This window comes from Dreissena polymorpha, chromosome 1 (assembly GCF_020536995.1).
Source record: "Dreissena polymorpha isolate Duluth1 chromosome 1, UMN_Dpol_1.0, whole genome shotgun sequence".
Classification (NCBI taxonomy): Eukaryota; Metazoa; Mollusca; class Bivalvia; order Myida; family Dreissenidae; genus Dreissena; species Dreissena polymorpha.
The window spans coordinates 12,977,626-12,993,839 of record NC_068355.1 but is presented as its reverse complement, the minus strand read 5'-3'; the positions used below and the strand labels follow the sequence as shown (position 1 = coordinate 12,993,839).

The following is a 16,214-nucleotide window of genomic DNA, read 5'->3' as shown; positions in this document are numbered from 1 at the left end:
TTAAATTTTATAGGGTTGGACCAGACGATTACCAAGACTAGTAAGTGACAGCAGGTCGAACAGCGACCTGGCATGCTCCAAACGGGCAAGAACAAAAACAGATCAATTTCATGCTGGCTCCACAGCGGTTCAAGTCTAGTATTTACAAGGTTTTCTGGTGCAGACATATGCACTGACCAGGACTTAATGCGCACCACTAAAGTTAAAGAGCAAGTTCATCACAAAGAACCCTCGCATTAGATTTGACTTGTAGAAATAGAATCATCCAGTGATAGCAGCTGTATTTCAAGCACAGATTGATGGTACGTTTGCACCCCGGAACATATTATACAATGACATTGACACCATTAGCGATAACATCAAGGATGCCCTACTGTCGTCAGCTGAATAAGTGCTTGGAAGAGAGAGTGCTTGGAAGAGAGAGAAGAACAAACCATGGTTGACGACCGAAACCATGGACCTTTGTGACGAAAGAAGAAAGCGTAGGCTTTAGAAGTACAACAGCATTGATTTTAGGGCAAAATACTAGAAAGCGAACAGGGAGGTACGAAAGGAATTGAAATAGGCCAAGAAGGAACGGATTTACGAACAATCTAATATCATCGACAAAGAGATGACCACATGAAGCAGTAAGAAGTCCTTCAGCACCCATAAGACCCTCAAGAAGACCAGTCAGCCGAAGGACAGTGTTTTATCAGACGCTGGCGGGCATCTCGTTACCGAAAAGGCCATAGTCCTGCACAGATGAGGTGAATACTGCAGTGAACTCTACAACTCTCCGCTCCTACATGACTCCAGTCTTCTTCAGAACGGTCCCAGACCAGAATCGGACGACGAAAGTCCGTCCAAACTTAAGACAGAGTCGGATGAGGCATTGCGTTGTCTTAAGGCAGGAAAATCTCCGGGAATCGATATTTCCCTTCTTAGCTGATTTAGCACGGAAGATGAGGCAACGACTGTAGCATTGACGACACTATACCAAAAGATCTTGGAGAAGTGGCTCAATGAGTGGCTCAATGAGTCATTGGTCATACACCTACTAAAATGGCAACCTCAAATTGTGCGAGAATAACCACACCATCAGTCTAATAAGTTATCCCATCAATGTTACGCTACGTATCATCCTTGATCGATTGAAAAGTAACACATGCAACACCAACGTGGCCTCTTACACAGCTTGATTGACTTTAAGAAAGCCTTCGACCACGTGTGGTATAATGGCATAGGGCATGCTATGAACTAAAGTAATATTGACGAATATCTGATGCAAGTCATTCAAGAACTAAACGGAAACGCCACCAGTGCAGTACTTTTCAACGGACAGCAGGGGGACTTTTTGAGGGAATCAGTGGGCGTCCGTCAGGGATGTCTGCTCTCTCCCGTCCTGTTCAACATTTTTCTTGAGAAGATAATGCAGGAAACTCTCCATGACTATCGCACCTCTATCTCCATCGGTGAAAGACCCATCTCAAACTTGAGATTTGCCGATTATATTGACCTCATGGGTGGCACCATAAGTGAACATCGTGATCTAAACAACAGACTCTAGGAAAGAGCAAGAGCATACTGGATGAAAATCACCAAGGAGTAGTCTCAGATCATGGTGAACAGCACGACCAACACCAACATTGACATCACCATGAAAGGCGAGATGCTTGAAGAAGTGGCCAGCTTCAAGTACTTGGGCGCAACCTTGTCAAAGGATGGTAACAGTAACGCCGAGGTCCAAATGAATATCGCCATGGCCACGGATGTAATGTCCAGACTGAGCTGGGGTTTTTTTAACAAGCAGTTCCATCAGCTTCCCAACCAAGTACAGGCTCTACAAGTCTCTCTTAATAATACTACTCTAATGCTGCGAGACCTGAAAGCTTCAAGCTAACACAGAACGAAGGATAAAGGTATTCGAACATTATTGCCTCTGAAGACTGCTCTGCATCTCCAATACGGAGCACAAGACAAGCGAGTACCTCCGGAACATGACTGCAACACTTATTGATCCACGTTTGGACACGTCACTAGGCACGATTCTCTAAGCAAGCGTGTTCTCTATGGGCACGCTTGAGAGAGGTCGACGTCGTGGCCGTCAGACAAAATGATGATGACACAAACTATGGCACATTCTAAAAAACAACATAACCAAGCTGGAATACTTCGATACTGGTTGTGTGAATCTTACCTAATGGCAATAGTTCAATTAGATGCGGTCGTTTGTACAAACTCAGTTAATAGAAAAAACACTGGACATGTGTTATTGTTTTGCGTCATTGTTTCAAGTTATCGTTACCAATAAAAGCATTTTATCGGGTAACCCGATATGTGTGCAGTATATTGTGAACATGTTTCGCTTCTAAATTAATTAAACCCGACGCATTTTGGTACGTTTCGTTTATTCGTTTTGTTTATTTGTATTCACTGCATACAATAATTTCTACGAAAAAAGAGAATGTTTCGCGCTATTTTTATCATATGTTTGCAAGGTATCGAAACCAATCATACCATTTTCGCGGATAACCAAAAGAAACCCGAGATTTGTACAGTAATTCAATACTGATTTGTTCCGACATTAATCATTTTTCCGACGGATTACATGAAAGTTTCGCGCGATTTTACATACTTCTTTTTGAAAAGTTTTAATAGACTTTTGTTCCGACAAAAGATAAAATGAACATTAATGATCGCGTTTGTAATTCAATATATTTTAGGTGGGGTCCCCAAAGGCTTTTGATAGCTATTCTCTAACTATTCGGTGATTTTCCACTAGGTCAGAAAGTTACGTGTACTTTGTCAAGTGATTACATAATGATCATTTACATCATTAATAAGCCGCTTCAACGAGAAATATTTAGAGCCTTAAGTCGCTAATAGTACGCAAACATTGTCATTGGGTGGGTATTTATGGAAATCACCAAGTATACATCCGGAGGTGGATTACATTGTGCAATAAACATTGAAGCGACTTTACGTGTGCACTTTTAGTGACATGCATATATTAGACACATGCCTACCGTTCCACACGTTTGGACACATTAATATTGACGACGTTAACGGCATAATATAGAAATTATAGGCATTTGATGTCAAACAAACAGTTATACAAAGACCGAAATGTAGCGTGTTATTTTATTATAAAGACCGCATTATAGTGAGTATTCAATGTTAAACAAGACAAGCTTATTTGGTGCATTATCAGACATTAAATTAATGGGGCTTGTAAAAACGTAGTATAGAAATGCCTGGTGTACATATTTTGTTCTTTAACTCAATAAAACAATGGCGCATACATTAAAAGTTAAGAGATATTCATCTTTCATCGCTCCTTCGTGACATGATATACCAGAAAGTTTACTGCGTATATTTGTTTGAGCGGTTTATATCCTCAACTGATGGGAAAAAAGCATTTTATAAGCGTTTATGTTTCTTGGAAATAAGTCAAAGAATGCTTCGTTTTATACCTAAGCTTTAATCAATTTGAACATATTTAGCAAAGCACTGTAATTATTTTCGACAGTAATACCCCAACAATTCACTTTGTCTGAAAACTCAAAATTTTTGTCAAACATTATTACAACATATTCATCCTGTTATTATGTTTATAAATGTTCGTCCTTATATCAGCACAACTGTTTTAAATACTTAAAATGTTTGTTAAGTTTCGTCATTCGTGCAGCAAAACTCTTTGATTTACGCAATTGTCTTTGAAATGCAATACTTAGCTCTAAATAAATTGATGTAAGCTCTAAACGCAATAATTCCAAACAAAAAGATAAAATATCCCTTAATATAGTGTATCAAAATATTTGTGTTTAGAAATTGCTTAGAGGGATAGCTTATGTCGAAAACGCCCGAGCACAATTAAACAGGTGTGCAATTTCACATCCTGGTTTACTTGTTTGTAAATTATCATTCCCATAGCAACATACCTGCTTGAGTTACCGGCGACACAACAATCCGACAGACGGACGATTAGACGGAATAACAATGGCAAATATATGTACTTCCCAGCCCAAATCCTTGTTAGGTCTAATTATTTATTTTTTCTCTGCCATAATTTTAAAGTATAAAACTAAACTCAAGATACTTAAAAAAAATGACATTATGTTCAATTTTATAAGTCAGAGCACTTAAAAAATATTTTATCACTTAAAGTTACCTGTTCAAAAAGAAAATATATCTTCAAAATTCACAGTTACTATACATCAACATGTATCATTATTCCTTTATTTTAAATATTTTGCTGTATTCAGCCATCCCCAAATTTATAGAAATAGAAGATTGTTGTTGTTTTGTTTTAGAAAATGGTATCACACATTTCTTTCATAAATGTGTATTATAGATTTTGAATAAAAACGGAAATGTTCAGAGGCCATGTTTTGTTTGCAGAGTAACTTTGTAAGAGTGTGATCGTACAGTGTTTAATTAATTTTCATAAAAGGAAAGGCTTTTGTTCTTACCGAAAATGTCGCAAAACACTATATCAAATGATATCTGATGATGCAGCCATAGTTATTTCATCGTGTTCTTAATTTTATCTAGTGTTAGAAAACATTCGATTCTCATGTTGAATCTGTACAATACCCATTTTAACAAAACCGGCTATCTCAAAAAGGCTGATTCATCGAAACGCTAATATGAACACTAAAGAGATAAATACATAGAAGCCCAATACGATTTTTTTTAGGAACGAATGAATAAACGGTGTAAGCTCATTAGAGCAAAGCAATTGTCATCGTCTTTTATTTGCCATACGTCGTCCGTACTTTTTCTTAAAAACGATAGCTACATGTAAGGCGACCACTGGTTTTCACGACGCTGTACCGTAATATTCATCGGGTGACGTTTTTTTTTCAAAATTATTAGTAAGTAGGTTACAAATATAGATCAACAGAGTCAAACTTTGTGTTAGAAGTGAAATGGTGTCTTCTCTGAAACTACAAAACCCACATAAGTATTATTGGGTATGTGACATTATTAATTGCTACAAACCGAGTTTGTTAAAATCGTGTGCAGTTTGTCACAACTTTCCACGCAGTGAAATTCATATAGGTTTTATATATTTCAATCCGACACCTCACATTTATGTAAGTGATACTAAGTTATCAGCATTGCATTGGCCTGAAAACCTGTGTCGCCAACAAGAGAACACCTTACATAATTATGACGTTTTTGTCTCAATGTTTTAAGGAACGTATTTAAATTGAATCAGGGGAAGCATACTAGTTAAATTTTAATCACATGAATGGACTATGACCTAGTGCATTTTATTTTAGTGTATTATAAACAAATTACAATTAAACGATTGGAAATAATGTGCTTTGCCCATACAGTTACTTGTGGCATTATGTTTTGCTAGCATTATATTTTACGTTGAACATTTGCACAAGTCAAACAGCTATACTATGATTGAAAAACATGCACATGACACCAACATAGAAGTTTTCCAAACAGATGTTCATGCAGCAAATCACAGATGGCGTTTCAACCATTGTTTATGATAAACGATAAATATTTAAATAAGAGTGTTTACACTTATGTTAGAATAAGATTGCACTGATGTGGCATTTGTAAAACAACACTCTGTGATATCATTTATACTTTAGATAATGTTTATGTCTGACCAGGTTTATAATTATTGACAGCTATCTATACAATATGTAATCAATAATTAATACAACAAATTCTTAAATAGGTTTGCGACGATTCTTGGTTCCAAAGTGCTTAATTGTAGAGACTTTGTTTTAGATAAATAACGCATTAATTAATGACAAGTTGTGTGCTTGCAAAAATAAAAAATTGCACTATATTTGCATGAAAACAAGATACTCTTTTCACAAAAAAAGCAAAATCATTGATTTAATATTACTTTTGTCACATGTTTGATTTTACTTTTTTCCTGAAAGAGCATGACTTTAGGCTAACTCGGGGAAAGGGGCATTCCGTGCGTTACCACTGCACCTATATAGTGAGGAAGAAAACAACTGGCTTATACAATGAAATAGCCACACCATACAGTTGTCAATATACTCCTTGCGTTTATTCACATCTGAAGTAAATGAACAATATTTCGTCTTTGCATAATGCATCATTAAGTATAACAAATTAAGTACTCTTGTTATGATGCAATACGATGTTCAATTACATTTTATTTCATATTACTGGGTCAGAGCAGTTTTAAACCCTTCTAGACAGGTGGAGTCAGTGACAAGGATCGGCAGCTGGTACCACTGGCTTATCGTTGTGGGATAGAACGAGTTATATTAGACAGTAGATTGTTAGGTTGCACGCTGCAATCTTGATGTTTCTCTAGTTCTTGTGTCGCTCCGTGATAGGATTGGTTCGGGATCTACATCTAAAAGATGATGTTGTATCTTGTAAAGGAGGGTCAGAAGATGGTCCTGTCTCATCTCCTGTAGTGGCCGCCATCCAAGATCCTTGAGCATATGTGACACACAGCATGGTGATCTGTCCCAGTGGTTGTTGTGAACAAACCTAGCACCTTTTCTCTTGACTTGTTCCAGCAGATTGATGTCTCTGGCCTGGTAAGGGTCCCATGTAGCTGCTGCATGTGGAGGGTTGGTACAATAAGGGAGTGGTAAGTTAGTTCTCGAGCTTTCTTGGTGCAGTTGAAGAGGCTCATTCTCAGTAATCCGATTGTCTTTGAGGCCTTGGCTGCAGTGATGTCGAAATGCTGTTTCCATGAGAGGTCTTCAGTAAGTCTCACTCCCAGGTATTGTCTACGTCCTCAAGAATGTGTTCATGAAAGTTGAACGAGTGTTTTCTGTGGAACCGCTTGTTGGTACACATACGTAGGACTTCTCAGCATTTCTCGGGATTAAAGTACATCTGCCATCTTGTCACCCACTGTCCTAAGGCATTCCGGTGCTCTGTAACTCAGCTGAATCCGCCTCTGTCCTAATTTCTCTGTAGAGTAGTCCATCATCTGCAAACAGACGTGTCTCTGATGTTATAACTTCTGGCATGTCATTCATGAATGACAGGAACAATAGGGGTCCGAGGACTGTACCCTGAGGGACACCAGACAGGACGTCTGCTTCCGGAGAACGTGGTACCATCCAGGAGAACCTGCTGCTTCCTCAGCTACAGGAAGGTCCTGATTTAGCGAAGAGCGCTGTTTCTCACTGCATAGAAATAAAGTTTGTGTATTAGTTGCTTGTGTGGCACCTTGTCGAATGCTTTCGAAAAGTCCAATAAGTGACATCTACTTGGTGTTTTCCAGTTCGAAGCTTGCTGGTTTTCCATGAAGTGTAGTGATCAGATGAGTTTCGCAAGACCGTTGCTTTCTGAAGCCATGTTGGTTGTCGCAGAGGATGCTGTTGTTCTGGAAGTGGTTCATGATAATTCTGTGTACAATATGCACAAGGATCTTGCAGGTCACAGATGCTAGGGAGACTGGCCGATTGTTGCTGGCTTGATGTTTATCGCCTTTCTTAAAGATAGGAATGATGTTGACTTTCCTCTAGTCTTCAGGTACTCTGTCAGTGTTGAGTGATTTCATGTAGATTTTTGTTATTACTGCAATGCGTTTTAATGTGTGTTTATGATATAAAATGTAGACATGCTGACATACATGTCCGACTGAATTGCAACACCGGCCAACTAGTTGGGTGCACTTAACCGTTATCGTATCATACCGCTGAATATGGATTTCGGATTTGTCATTTACATATCTTCATTTCCGACGCATACGTGCATGCGGATAATACTGAAGTGACCCACTTTGCTAAACTGGAGAAGCGAACCTAAAACAATTAAACTACGTACATTGATTGAGATATTATTTTACAATTAAGAGGGAATCTGTATGTCGGTTGCATTATGGTGCCTACAAAACAAACTCATGTCCAGATATCTTGAAGTAAAAATTTGCAAATTAATTGCTGGTTGTAAATGTATTCAAAGCGATTGCATTGTTAAAAGGTAAACGGGTACATTTAAATATAGTTATAACGTGTAACAGAACGATTATTCAATTGCAAACGTTCTATAATTTGTGCAGACGATAATAGAAGCAATGCTTTTACTATAAACCCCACTTTCAAACCACTTACAAAGCTGAAGACTACAGACATCCATTCAAGTTCAGGTTTATTAACACCAAGCACATAAAGATATGAGGTAGGAGGTACACATTTTCTTTTAAAACCACAACATTTTTTTAAATGATCACCTTAACCACCAAAATACAATACAAAAACACCATGAAATCGGTCGAAATATAATATAAACGCATCGTCGGATTCCACGATATCGATCCCGTTGTTTCTACATTATGAACAGAGAGGGAACTGTCTAGGCATTTTGCTTTTATCATTTTTTATAAGTAAATATAATTATTACTCCTCTAGTTTACTCTTCAAACGGATCACAGTAAAAATGGAATGTGACCAGATACCTATAAATATTGCAAAGCAAGCACCGTCTGAATTCAAACTGACCTGGGCACGAGTCATCTCATTTGCTGAATGTCCGCGCAGAATGGGGAAGGGAAACGAACGCGATGTGTAAACAATATGGACGGGAAACGAACGAGATGCGTGCAGAATATGGAAGGGAAACCAACGAGATGTGTGTAGAGTGGAGACGGGAAACGAACGAGATGTGTGGAGAAGTGGGACGGGCAACGAACGAGGTGTGTGCAGAATGGGGACGGGAAACGGGCGAGATATGTGCAGAATGAGGACAGGAAACGAACGAGATGTGTGCAGAATTGGGAAAGGAAACGAACGAGATATCTGCAGAATGGGGACGGGCAACGAACGGGATGTCTGCAGAATGGGGACGGAAAACGAACGAGATATGTGCAGAATGGGGACAGGAAACGAGCGAGATATTTGCAGAATGGGGCCGGGCAATGAACAAGAAGTCTAATACATTATTTATGATACGAAGTTTTGCTAGCCTTATATCTCACGGTCAATAAAAAAGCATATTTAAGAAAATGGTGATCCGACGATGATAATGGCGTACAGTTAACTATTTATTCCACTATTCATTCCATTCGTAAATAGCTATTTCCTTTTTAAACATAGTTAAGTGAAGTTCTTACAAATGAAATGGTTTTCATTGAAATAAAAGTATTTTTTATAGTATATGATTTAAGAGTAAATTGAATTTTTTTGTGAACTAACGCTGTAAGATTTGAACGAAAATTAAAAAATAAATATAATTTTACTCATTTATATTGATATTCGAATATCCTTAATATGACTTGATCCATTTTGTGATACAAAACAAAAACAACAACACCAAACATACAAACAATACAATACAATTTTCTGACGTCAAAATACAGTTTCTCTACAGTTTTCTCTGTAGTTTATTGACCATTCTTTTCAACATAGTGATCGTCGACGACCGCAGCTGTTTGTTCAGTAATAAATTCAGCACTGGATTCACAGCAACAGTCAATGAGCTTACAGCTCCCGTGAGTGCTAACACTATCATATCGTTTTCTGACATTAAAGCCGTGTTTGACAAAAGCATTGTCGCCATGGGCAAAGGTAACCATAAAACGGCAAAGGAACCTATAAGCACAGCTATTCGTTTGGCCGCCCTCATTTCAATGTTTCGCCGACCGGCGAGTTTGTTCGTTGGATTCATTACACAAACAGCACCAACGACAGGATAATCAATCATCACATTTTTATTCACCGTCCCGTCATACTCAAACACATCTATATAACTAGTCTGTGTCCCCACTTCATTACCGCCAGGAAAAATTGAATATTGTTGAACAACGATATTGTTTACTGTACCAATACGTTTCTCATTGGAACCAGAACTGGCATGTTGGTGTGCATTTCCATCCATGTTTTCTTTGCAGATTGTATTAGACGCATATACATTGGGATTACTTACCTTTGCTGAAAAAGATGATGTATGTCTTTTTGTTACAGGGATTTCAATAGAAACCCCTTTGTTTGGATTATTTGTTGAATCCGATTCGATGTCCCTGTCAATTACACAGACTGGTATTGAATTTGCGTTATATAAACTTAATCGTGTATTCGAATATTTAGAATATTCGCCTGATTTAAGGTTGGCACACGACCCGTGAGCATCTTTAGAATTCTCACTATGTTCAATATATCGAATCTTGTTATCATTAATAACCGCACTGGTCGTCATTGTACCGCTGGATTTTTTTTGTTTTTCAACTGGGAGCCGTTTCATCAACGATTTACGACTAGTTGTAAATTACGATTTACATAAATTACGATGTTTCAATGAAATCGCGTTTCATCAAGCAAATCGTAAATTAAAATTACATAAATTTCATACATAAATATACGACTGGGTAAGGGCACCCGTAAATTAACGTAATGGCGGTCGTTTTTGTCATCCACGATGGCAGGAGACGAACAATTACCAATGCCAAGGCTTTTAAGGGAGAGAATTGTTTTCGAAAACCAAAGATATGAGAACATTGCTTCGATATATCGTCTAAGTAAGGCCAAGGGCGGGAATAGAGCGATTGTTGGTTTTGATCGGGGAAGACATAGCACCAACTTGCCGGCGAGCTCATCCCTTTCATTCCGTCGCTTAGGTATGTAAATAAGGCGAAGAAATCATTGATTTAAACAAGTATAATTATAAAATTGTATTTATTTTCAAATAGCAAATAAGTAGCATTTAACCCAAAAACTTTAGAGTAGTTGCCCTTTGTTTACTTAGCATTTGACAACTCGGATTTTGCAAAATGGTGGAAGAATAAGTAATTGTTGTATCTTTTCTTAATAAAAGCATTCGATGATTACCGTTATTAGTTTAAGCATTTATTGTTGTGTTTCTTTACAAATGACTTTATGTTAAACGCATTCTATTTTGTGTCGACGTGTACTTGTCGATGACTTTAAGTGCAGACTGATTTACCCCACCCGCTAATGTTGAACTTGTAGTTGTTCTACTTCCAAATGTTATGATTGAAAAATACTTTACCTCGAAATTGTTGATTATAACATCGTGATCATGAAAATGAATATGACATCATGATATTGTTTGTGTTTGCTATTTTTAAACAAGTTATTGTATTGGTGAGTTAAGTAGATGCTGAGTAATGGTACCTTATGTATTAAATAATTGTAGAAAAATCACCTTAATGGTTCTCATTTGATTACAATGTTGTTCGATTGGTCATTGTCAGCTCGGATACTACTTACCTGTACCCCGGGTACTCTTTAAGTATACTTACATGTAGAGCTAACCCTGTTACAGTTAATATACTTTAATATAGCCGGAAATTTAATGCTAAATGGGTTGTTGTAGGCTTAATTTTTTTAATTATGTTCACATTAATGTCATTTTTTTTCTCAAATAGTCTTTATATCATCCAAATTTATACTCAAAAAGCATATTGATGCAGTTTTTTTCAAAAGGTAAGTTTAATTTAGATAAACAATATGGCTTTACATTTATCTGTAGTGCACTGTACCACATCGAATTTTGGGCAGGAATACAACTCGGGTACAGTCTAATAAGGACCGGCTACGTTTAAGTATATTAACCTTACCCGAGGTACATGCAAGTATGCTTAATGATACCAGGGGTACATGTTAGTAGTACCCAAGCTGTGAAAAACCAATCGAGGGTGAGTAAAGTTGATTGTACATTATGTCTTTAATAATTGCAGAACAATTACCTTAATTATTTCTATATTGTTTCCATTTGATTACAATTTATTTATTTGTCAAATTCAATTCTGCAGTGCTATAAATATGCACCCCCCCCCCCATCCAAAAAATTTATTTCGTGCATATTGATGGGGCTTTTTTATTTATTTACTCCTTTTCTGCATTCCTCCCTTTTGTGTTGGTAATGTGAACATGAAATGATGAGCACTTTCATGTTAATGAATAACTTTTATTTTTTTTATAGATCTTGGCATATTGCATATTGCCAAGGGAGATGTTTACTGAGGATTCCATGCCAATAATGTGCAGGCTGTTGCTGACGCCAGCATGAGGTAAATGTAAATACAGTATTATGATTCATTACCTTATCATTAAATTTGGTATAAAAGCAGATAAATACCATAAAAGGTTGAAATAAGCGTAATGCTTATCATCTTTGACATATCATTAGTTACGTACATGCGCAAAAATCATTAACTACCACAATAAGCACCATTAGCACTGTGTGATCAAGCTTTTGTTCTTTTATGTGTTAGCCAATGCAGCTATCAGTATTATCTTTAAATATTGTCTTAAGTTACATTATTTCATCTAGGTAACTAAAATATAGTGATTTGATAATACTTAAGCTAGTTTTGTGAAAATTATTGAGATGCTTTCCTACCTTAATCTAACAATATTAACTGTGGACTGCTGTTTTATCAAAGACAAAGCAACTGCCAATTTACTGCCCAATAAAATATTTCAATTTACAGCAATATCTGAGCACCAATGATGAGGGTCATCTGCTGGGAGATAGTGGGTATCCGTTAAGGACTAACCTGATGACCCCTTAACCTCATCCCTCCCATGCTGCGGAACAGGCCTACAATGACCATCTATGTAGAGGGTGGGTAGTAGAAAGGGCATTTGGAGTGTTGAAATCACGAGATTGGTAACATATTATATAGGTTGTGAAATATAAGTCTTATTAGTGCGAGATCAACTTACCACACAGTATTTAAATGAAGTATTAGTATCTCTTTCTCACAGTGTCTTAAATCAAACGTAACTTCTAAAGCTTGATAACGTACAACTTTAATAATCAAATTTTAGAATTTATATGTAAATTATTTTTTATAATAACTGAGGGTTGTTTGCATGCGTGAATATGATGTTTCATAAAAAAATGTCGTTTAAATAAACTGATGATTTATTCATTTTATTTTAAATCTTAAAAATTCATTTTGCTTATCCTCAGACTCTATGTATGAAATATTGTTTACTAGTGCATTTAAATGATATTGTGCATTAATAGTGAATACAGGCACAAATAAAGTGTTTTGCAGGCTATATATTATATATAATTTATATTGAAATTAAATTAATGTCAATGGTATCAGGACAATATAGTCACTTAGACAAATGTCTATGTTAAAGAAATACTTTTGATATTTGTTTAGATATCTGCATGCCACTGGTGGATGTTGGCCTTTCAAGTCCAATAAGTGCTGTGAAATATCAACTGTGTACATGCCCCTGCATAACCTGTGTCTGGATTCAAACGTTCCACTGATAGAGGAATTGGTTGGAAATGTGATGGAACCGGAAGTTATGAACAACACACCAGTACATCGAGCAGCATGTGATAAGAGGCAGCAGCTGATCAAACTGTTTCATAAAATGTGTTAAAAATTTATAGTTATAAATGTTATAAAGTGATAGATGACTTGAGTCTTCTCTGAATAGGCAGAGCTACACTACTCAGCCAAATGGCGTAAAGTTGTGTCATAGCTGATTTGGAAGGATTGGTATTCCTGGTCGTCTAGACACAATAGTTACAACAGCTGATGTTTGCATGTTTTATAATAGTGTATGCATAATTTGTCTAATATTTACTTCAAGGTTATAGGTTTGTGAAAGAAAAAAATGTCAATGTTCTGAGGACCAATAAAAAAAGTTATGTGTTAGGTATTACCAAGTGCTTGATTTAATATTTATTTTAAAGGGAACTTTTCCTAAATTTTGGCAGATATTCAAGTTTTTCATTAAACGTTTATACCCTGATTAATAGGTTACCGGTAATAAAGTTAAATGAAAAAATGCAGCAATACTTTATCCCCATAAAACAGAGTACAATGAAAAACAAGAGCACCGCATAACAGGTGTGAATGCTCGGCTACGGGTGCACTTTTTAACGAATAAAAGCTTGTCAGAATTATTTTAAGGTCCTTCACCTTTGACCTTGTGACCCAAATATGGGTGAGGCGTGTAGAACTCGTCAAGGTGGAGCTGCATATGAAGTTTCAAAGTTATAGGTGGAAGCACTTTGATTGTATGGCCAAAGTTCAATACATTGACAAAATGTTAAGGTTCGAGCATGACACGGACGACAAGACACGCTGGCTATGACAATACCTTGGGTTTTCTCTGAAAACGGCCAAGCTTTAAATTGAAAACATAAATTGTTACATTTTCATTGTAGGAAATAATTAGCAGTCAGCTTTACTATAGTCTATAGAAAAAATAAATAATTACTATTTGTTGCTTCTGCCTTCAGTTTTATGTTTTAATGTAGCTGAGTGACACAACTTCTGTTTGAGTTTTGTCAACCGTGTTCTCTGTCCATTCAATTTTGGTCCTTCAGCCAGTATTAACATTTTCTTTTCTGGAAAAACAAAGAAATGAAAACTGCATTTGTGATCTTTACATGTAACACAGTTTTGTAGAGAAAGCAATATAAATCAATGTTGATTATTTACATCTTGTGAATCAACACTATAATAAATTATTGTGGACAATGATATTTATTTAATGCTTTTCGGTGGTTTATAGAGAAATATCGGTGGATTAAAACGGATAATTTCACTATTTCAAACAATGAAAATTATCAGTGAGAATTATCGATAATTTTCATTGCTTAATGTGAAATGACGTCATTTATTTGACAAAATGACGACATAATCCCAACGACATTCTTAAGCAAAACTCTTTTTAACAATGTATATAAACTGCGAAAAAAGCATAAAATAAAAAGAAAATTTGTTGGATTCTGTGAAATATTGATTTTAATTCACTCGTGATCATAGAAAATATATATTTTCACTCGTGGCTGCGCCACTTGTGAAAATATCATTGTCTATGATCACTCGTGAATTAAAAACGATGATCCACCGAATCCAACAAATATCCCCTATATAATAGACAAACAAATAGCATTCTCAATGATATGACATTTGTGATTACTAAACATGTTGTGTCATGTGAATCTAATACCTTATTGAAATAAAATATTTGATAATTGAACACAAAAATGCTGACATGACAAACTTTCAATCCATGATGTCTTGTTATTGTCAGCCTGAATTCCGATTGGTCTCTATTAAATTATATTATTAAACTGTTAATTGATCTACACCACAGTCACATTTCTGCATAGAAATAACAAAACAATTAATCTTACCAATACATTTTTATTCATGGATAAAGAAAATAAGCAAAAAATAATCTTCATTCTTGTCAATATCAATTGCCGCCTTAGAGTCTTTTGGTGATTTTTGCTTTGGCAGACACTTGGCCGAAATAATTCGCGTTCAGATTTATCCTGAACGCGAATTATTTCAGCTGTCTTCATTCATGACCAACAAGTTCTCAACTCACATTTCAACCGTCTCCATCCAAAATAACTTCTTTTTGCGTTTAGTAACGGAAGGAGAGTGTCGGCCAAACAGCAATCGGTAGCCTTCCACACCGGTCTACACGTCGTTTTCCAGTGTTTGTTTTTGTTTCGATTCACAACTAGCATTGTTTTTGTTAGTCCAAATAATTACACGTAAATCGACCTCATATTTATAGGAGTCAGTATGTTTTTTTGTGCGATGTTTGCCTTAGCTGACAGAACGCGCGAAAATTACGTCATGCAATTTTTCAGACTGTGTCACTATTTTTTTCGGTTACAAAATACGTATATTTAAGTAGTCGTATTTTATGTATGTTGCATTTACGATTTCGTTGATGAAACGGAGTTTATGTAAAATCGTAAACGACTACATTAATCTCGATACATAATTTACGATCGTATAAAAATACGTAATTATTGATGATGATGCGTGTGCGTAACTCGTGAAGTGCTTTCAACTTGTTTTAATTTCTTTGGAAGGTCATCGCTTTTGAAACACAATTTGCTTGCTGTATCTGACAGTTGAGGGGTAACGGTGTTGTTAAACACATTTTTCTTCCTTGCCATTTTAGTCGCATGCCCTCTGAGTGCTCTAATCATGAGCACATAAAACAATATAACGTTCACTATACAAACGATGCCGATTGGCAAAGTTATTATGCCTTCACGAAAATATCGTGGTTCTAAAGGTGACATTTCAATTGCTATTCGCTTCATATCGCCACGAATATAGCATGGGTAGAAAGTAGCACCATCGGGAAAACTAACAGTACACGATATAGCTAGTATTCCGCAAACTATCCAAACAGAAATCACAATAATTAATGTACGCCTTTGATTTCCCTTTTTATCAAATGGTTTTGCTATAGATTTAAACCTCTCAAAACTTGTAGCAACGAGCATAA

The 16,214-nt window shown here is 36.3% G+C and overlaps 1 protein-coding gene and 1 long non-coding RNA gene across 2 annotated transcripts; one reads left to right on the top strand and one right to left on the bottom strand.

Annotated features, from left to right (window-relative positions):
• Positions 1-16,005, bottom strand: LOC127865139 (uncharacterized). Its single transcript, XM_052405029.1, has 3 exons — positions 15,830-16,005; positions 9,374-9,802; positions 1-67 (listed from the first exon to the last, which is right to left on the bottom strand). Exons 1-3 carry the CDS (start codon positions 16,003-16,005, stop codon positions 1-3), a joined length of 672 nt encoding a protein of 223 aa, XP_052260989.1.
• Positions 10,686-13,352, top strand: LOC127871803 (uncharacterized). The gene is made up of 4 exons (XR_008045572.1): positions 10,686-10,735; positions 11,896-11,983; positions 12,407-12,540; positions 13,094-13,352. It is a non-coding gene; the product is annotated as an uncharacterized LOC127871803 (long non-coding RNA).
• Positions 16,006-16,214: the final 209 nt, after the last annotated feature.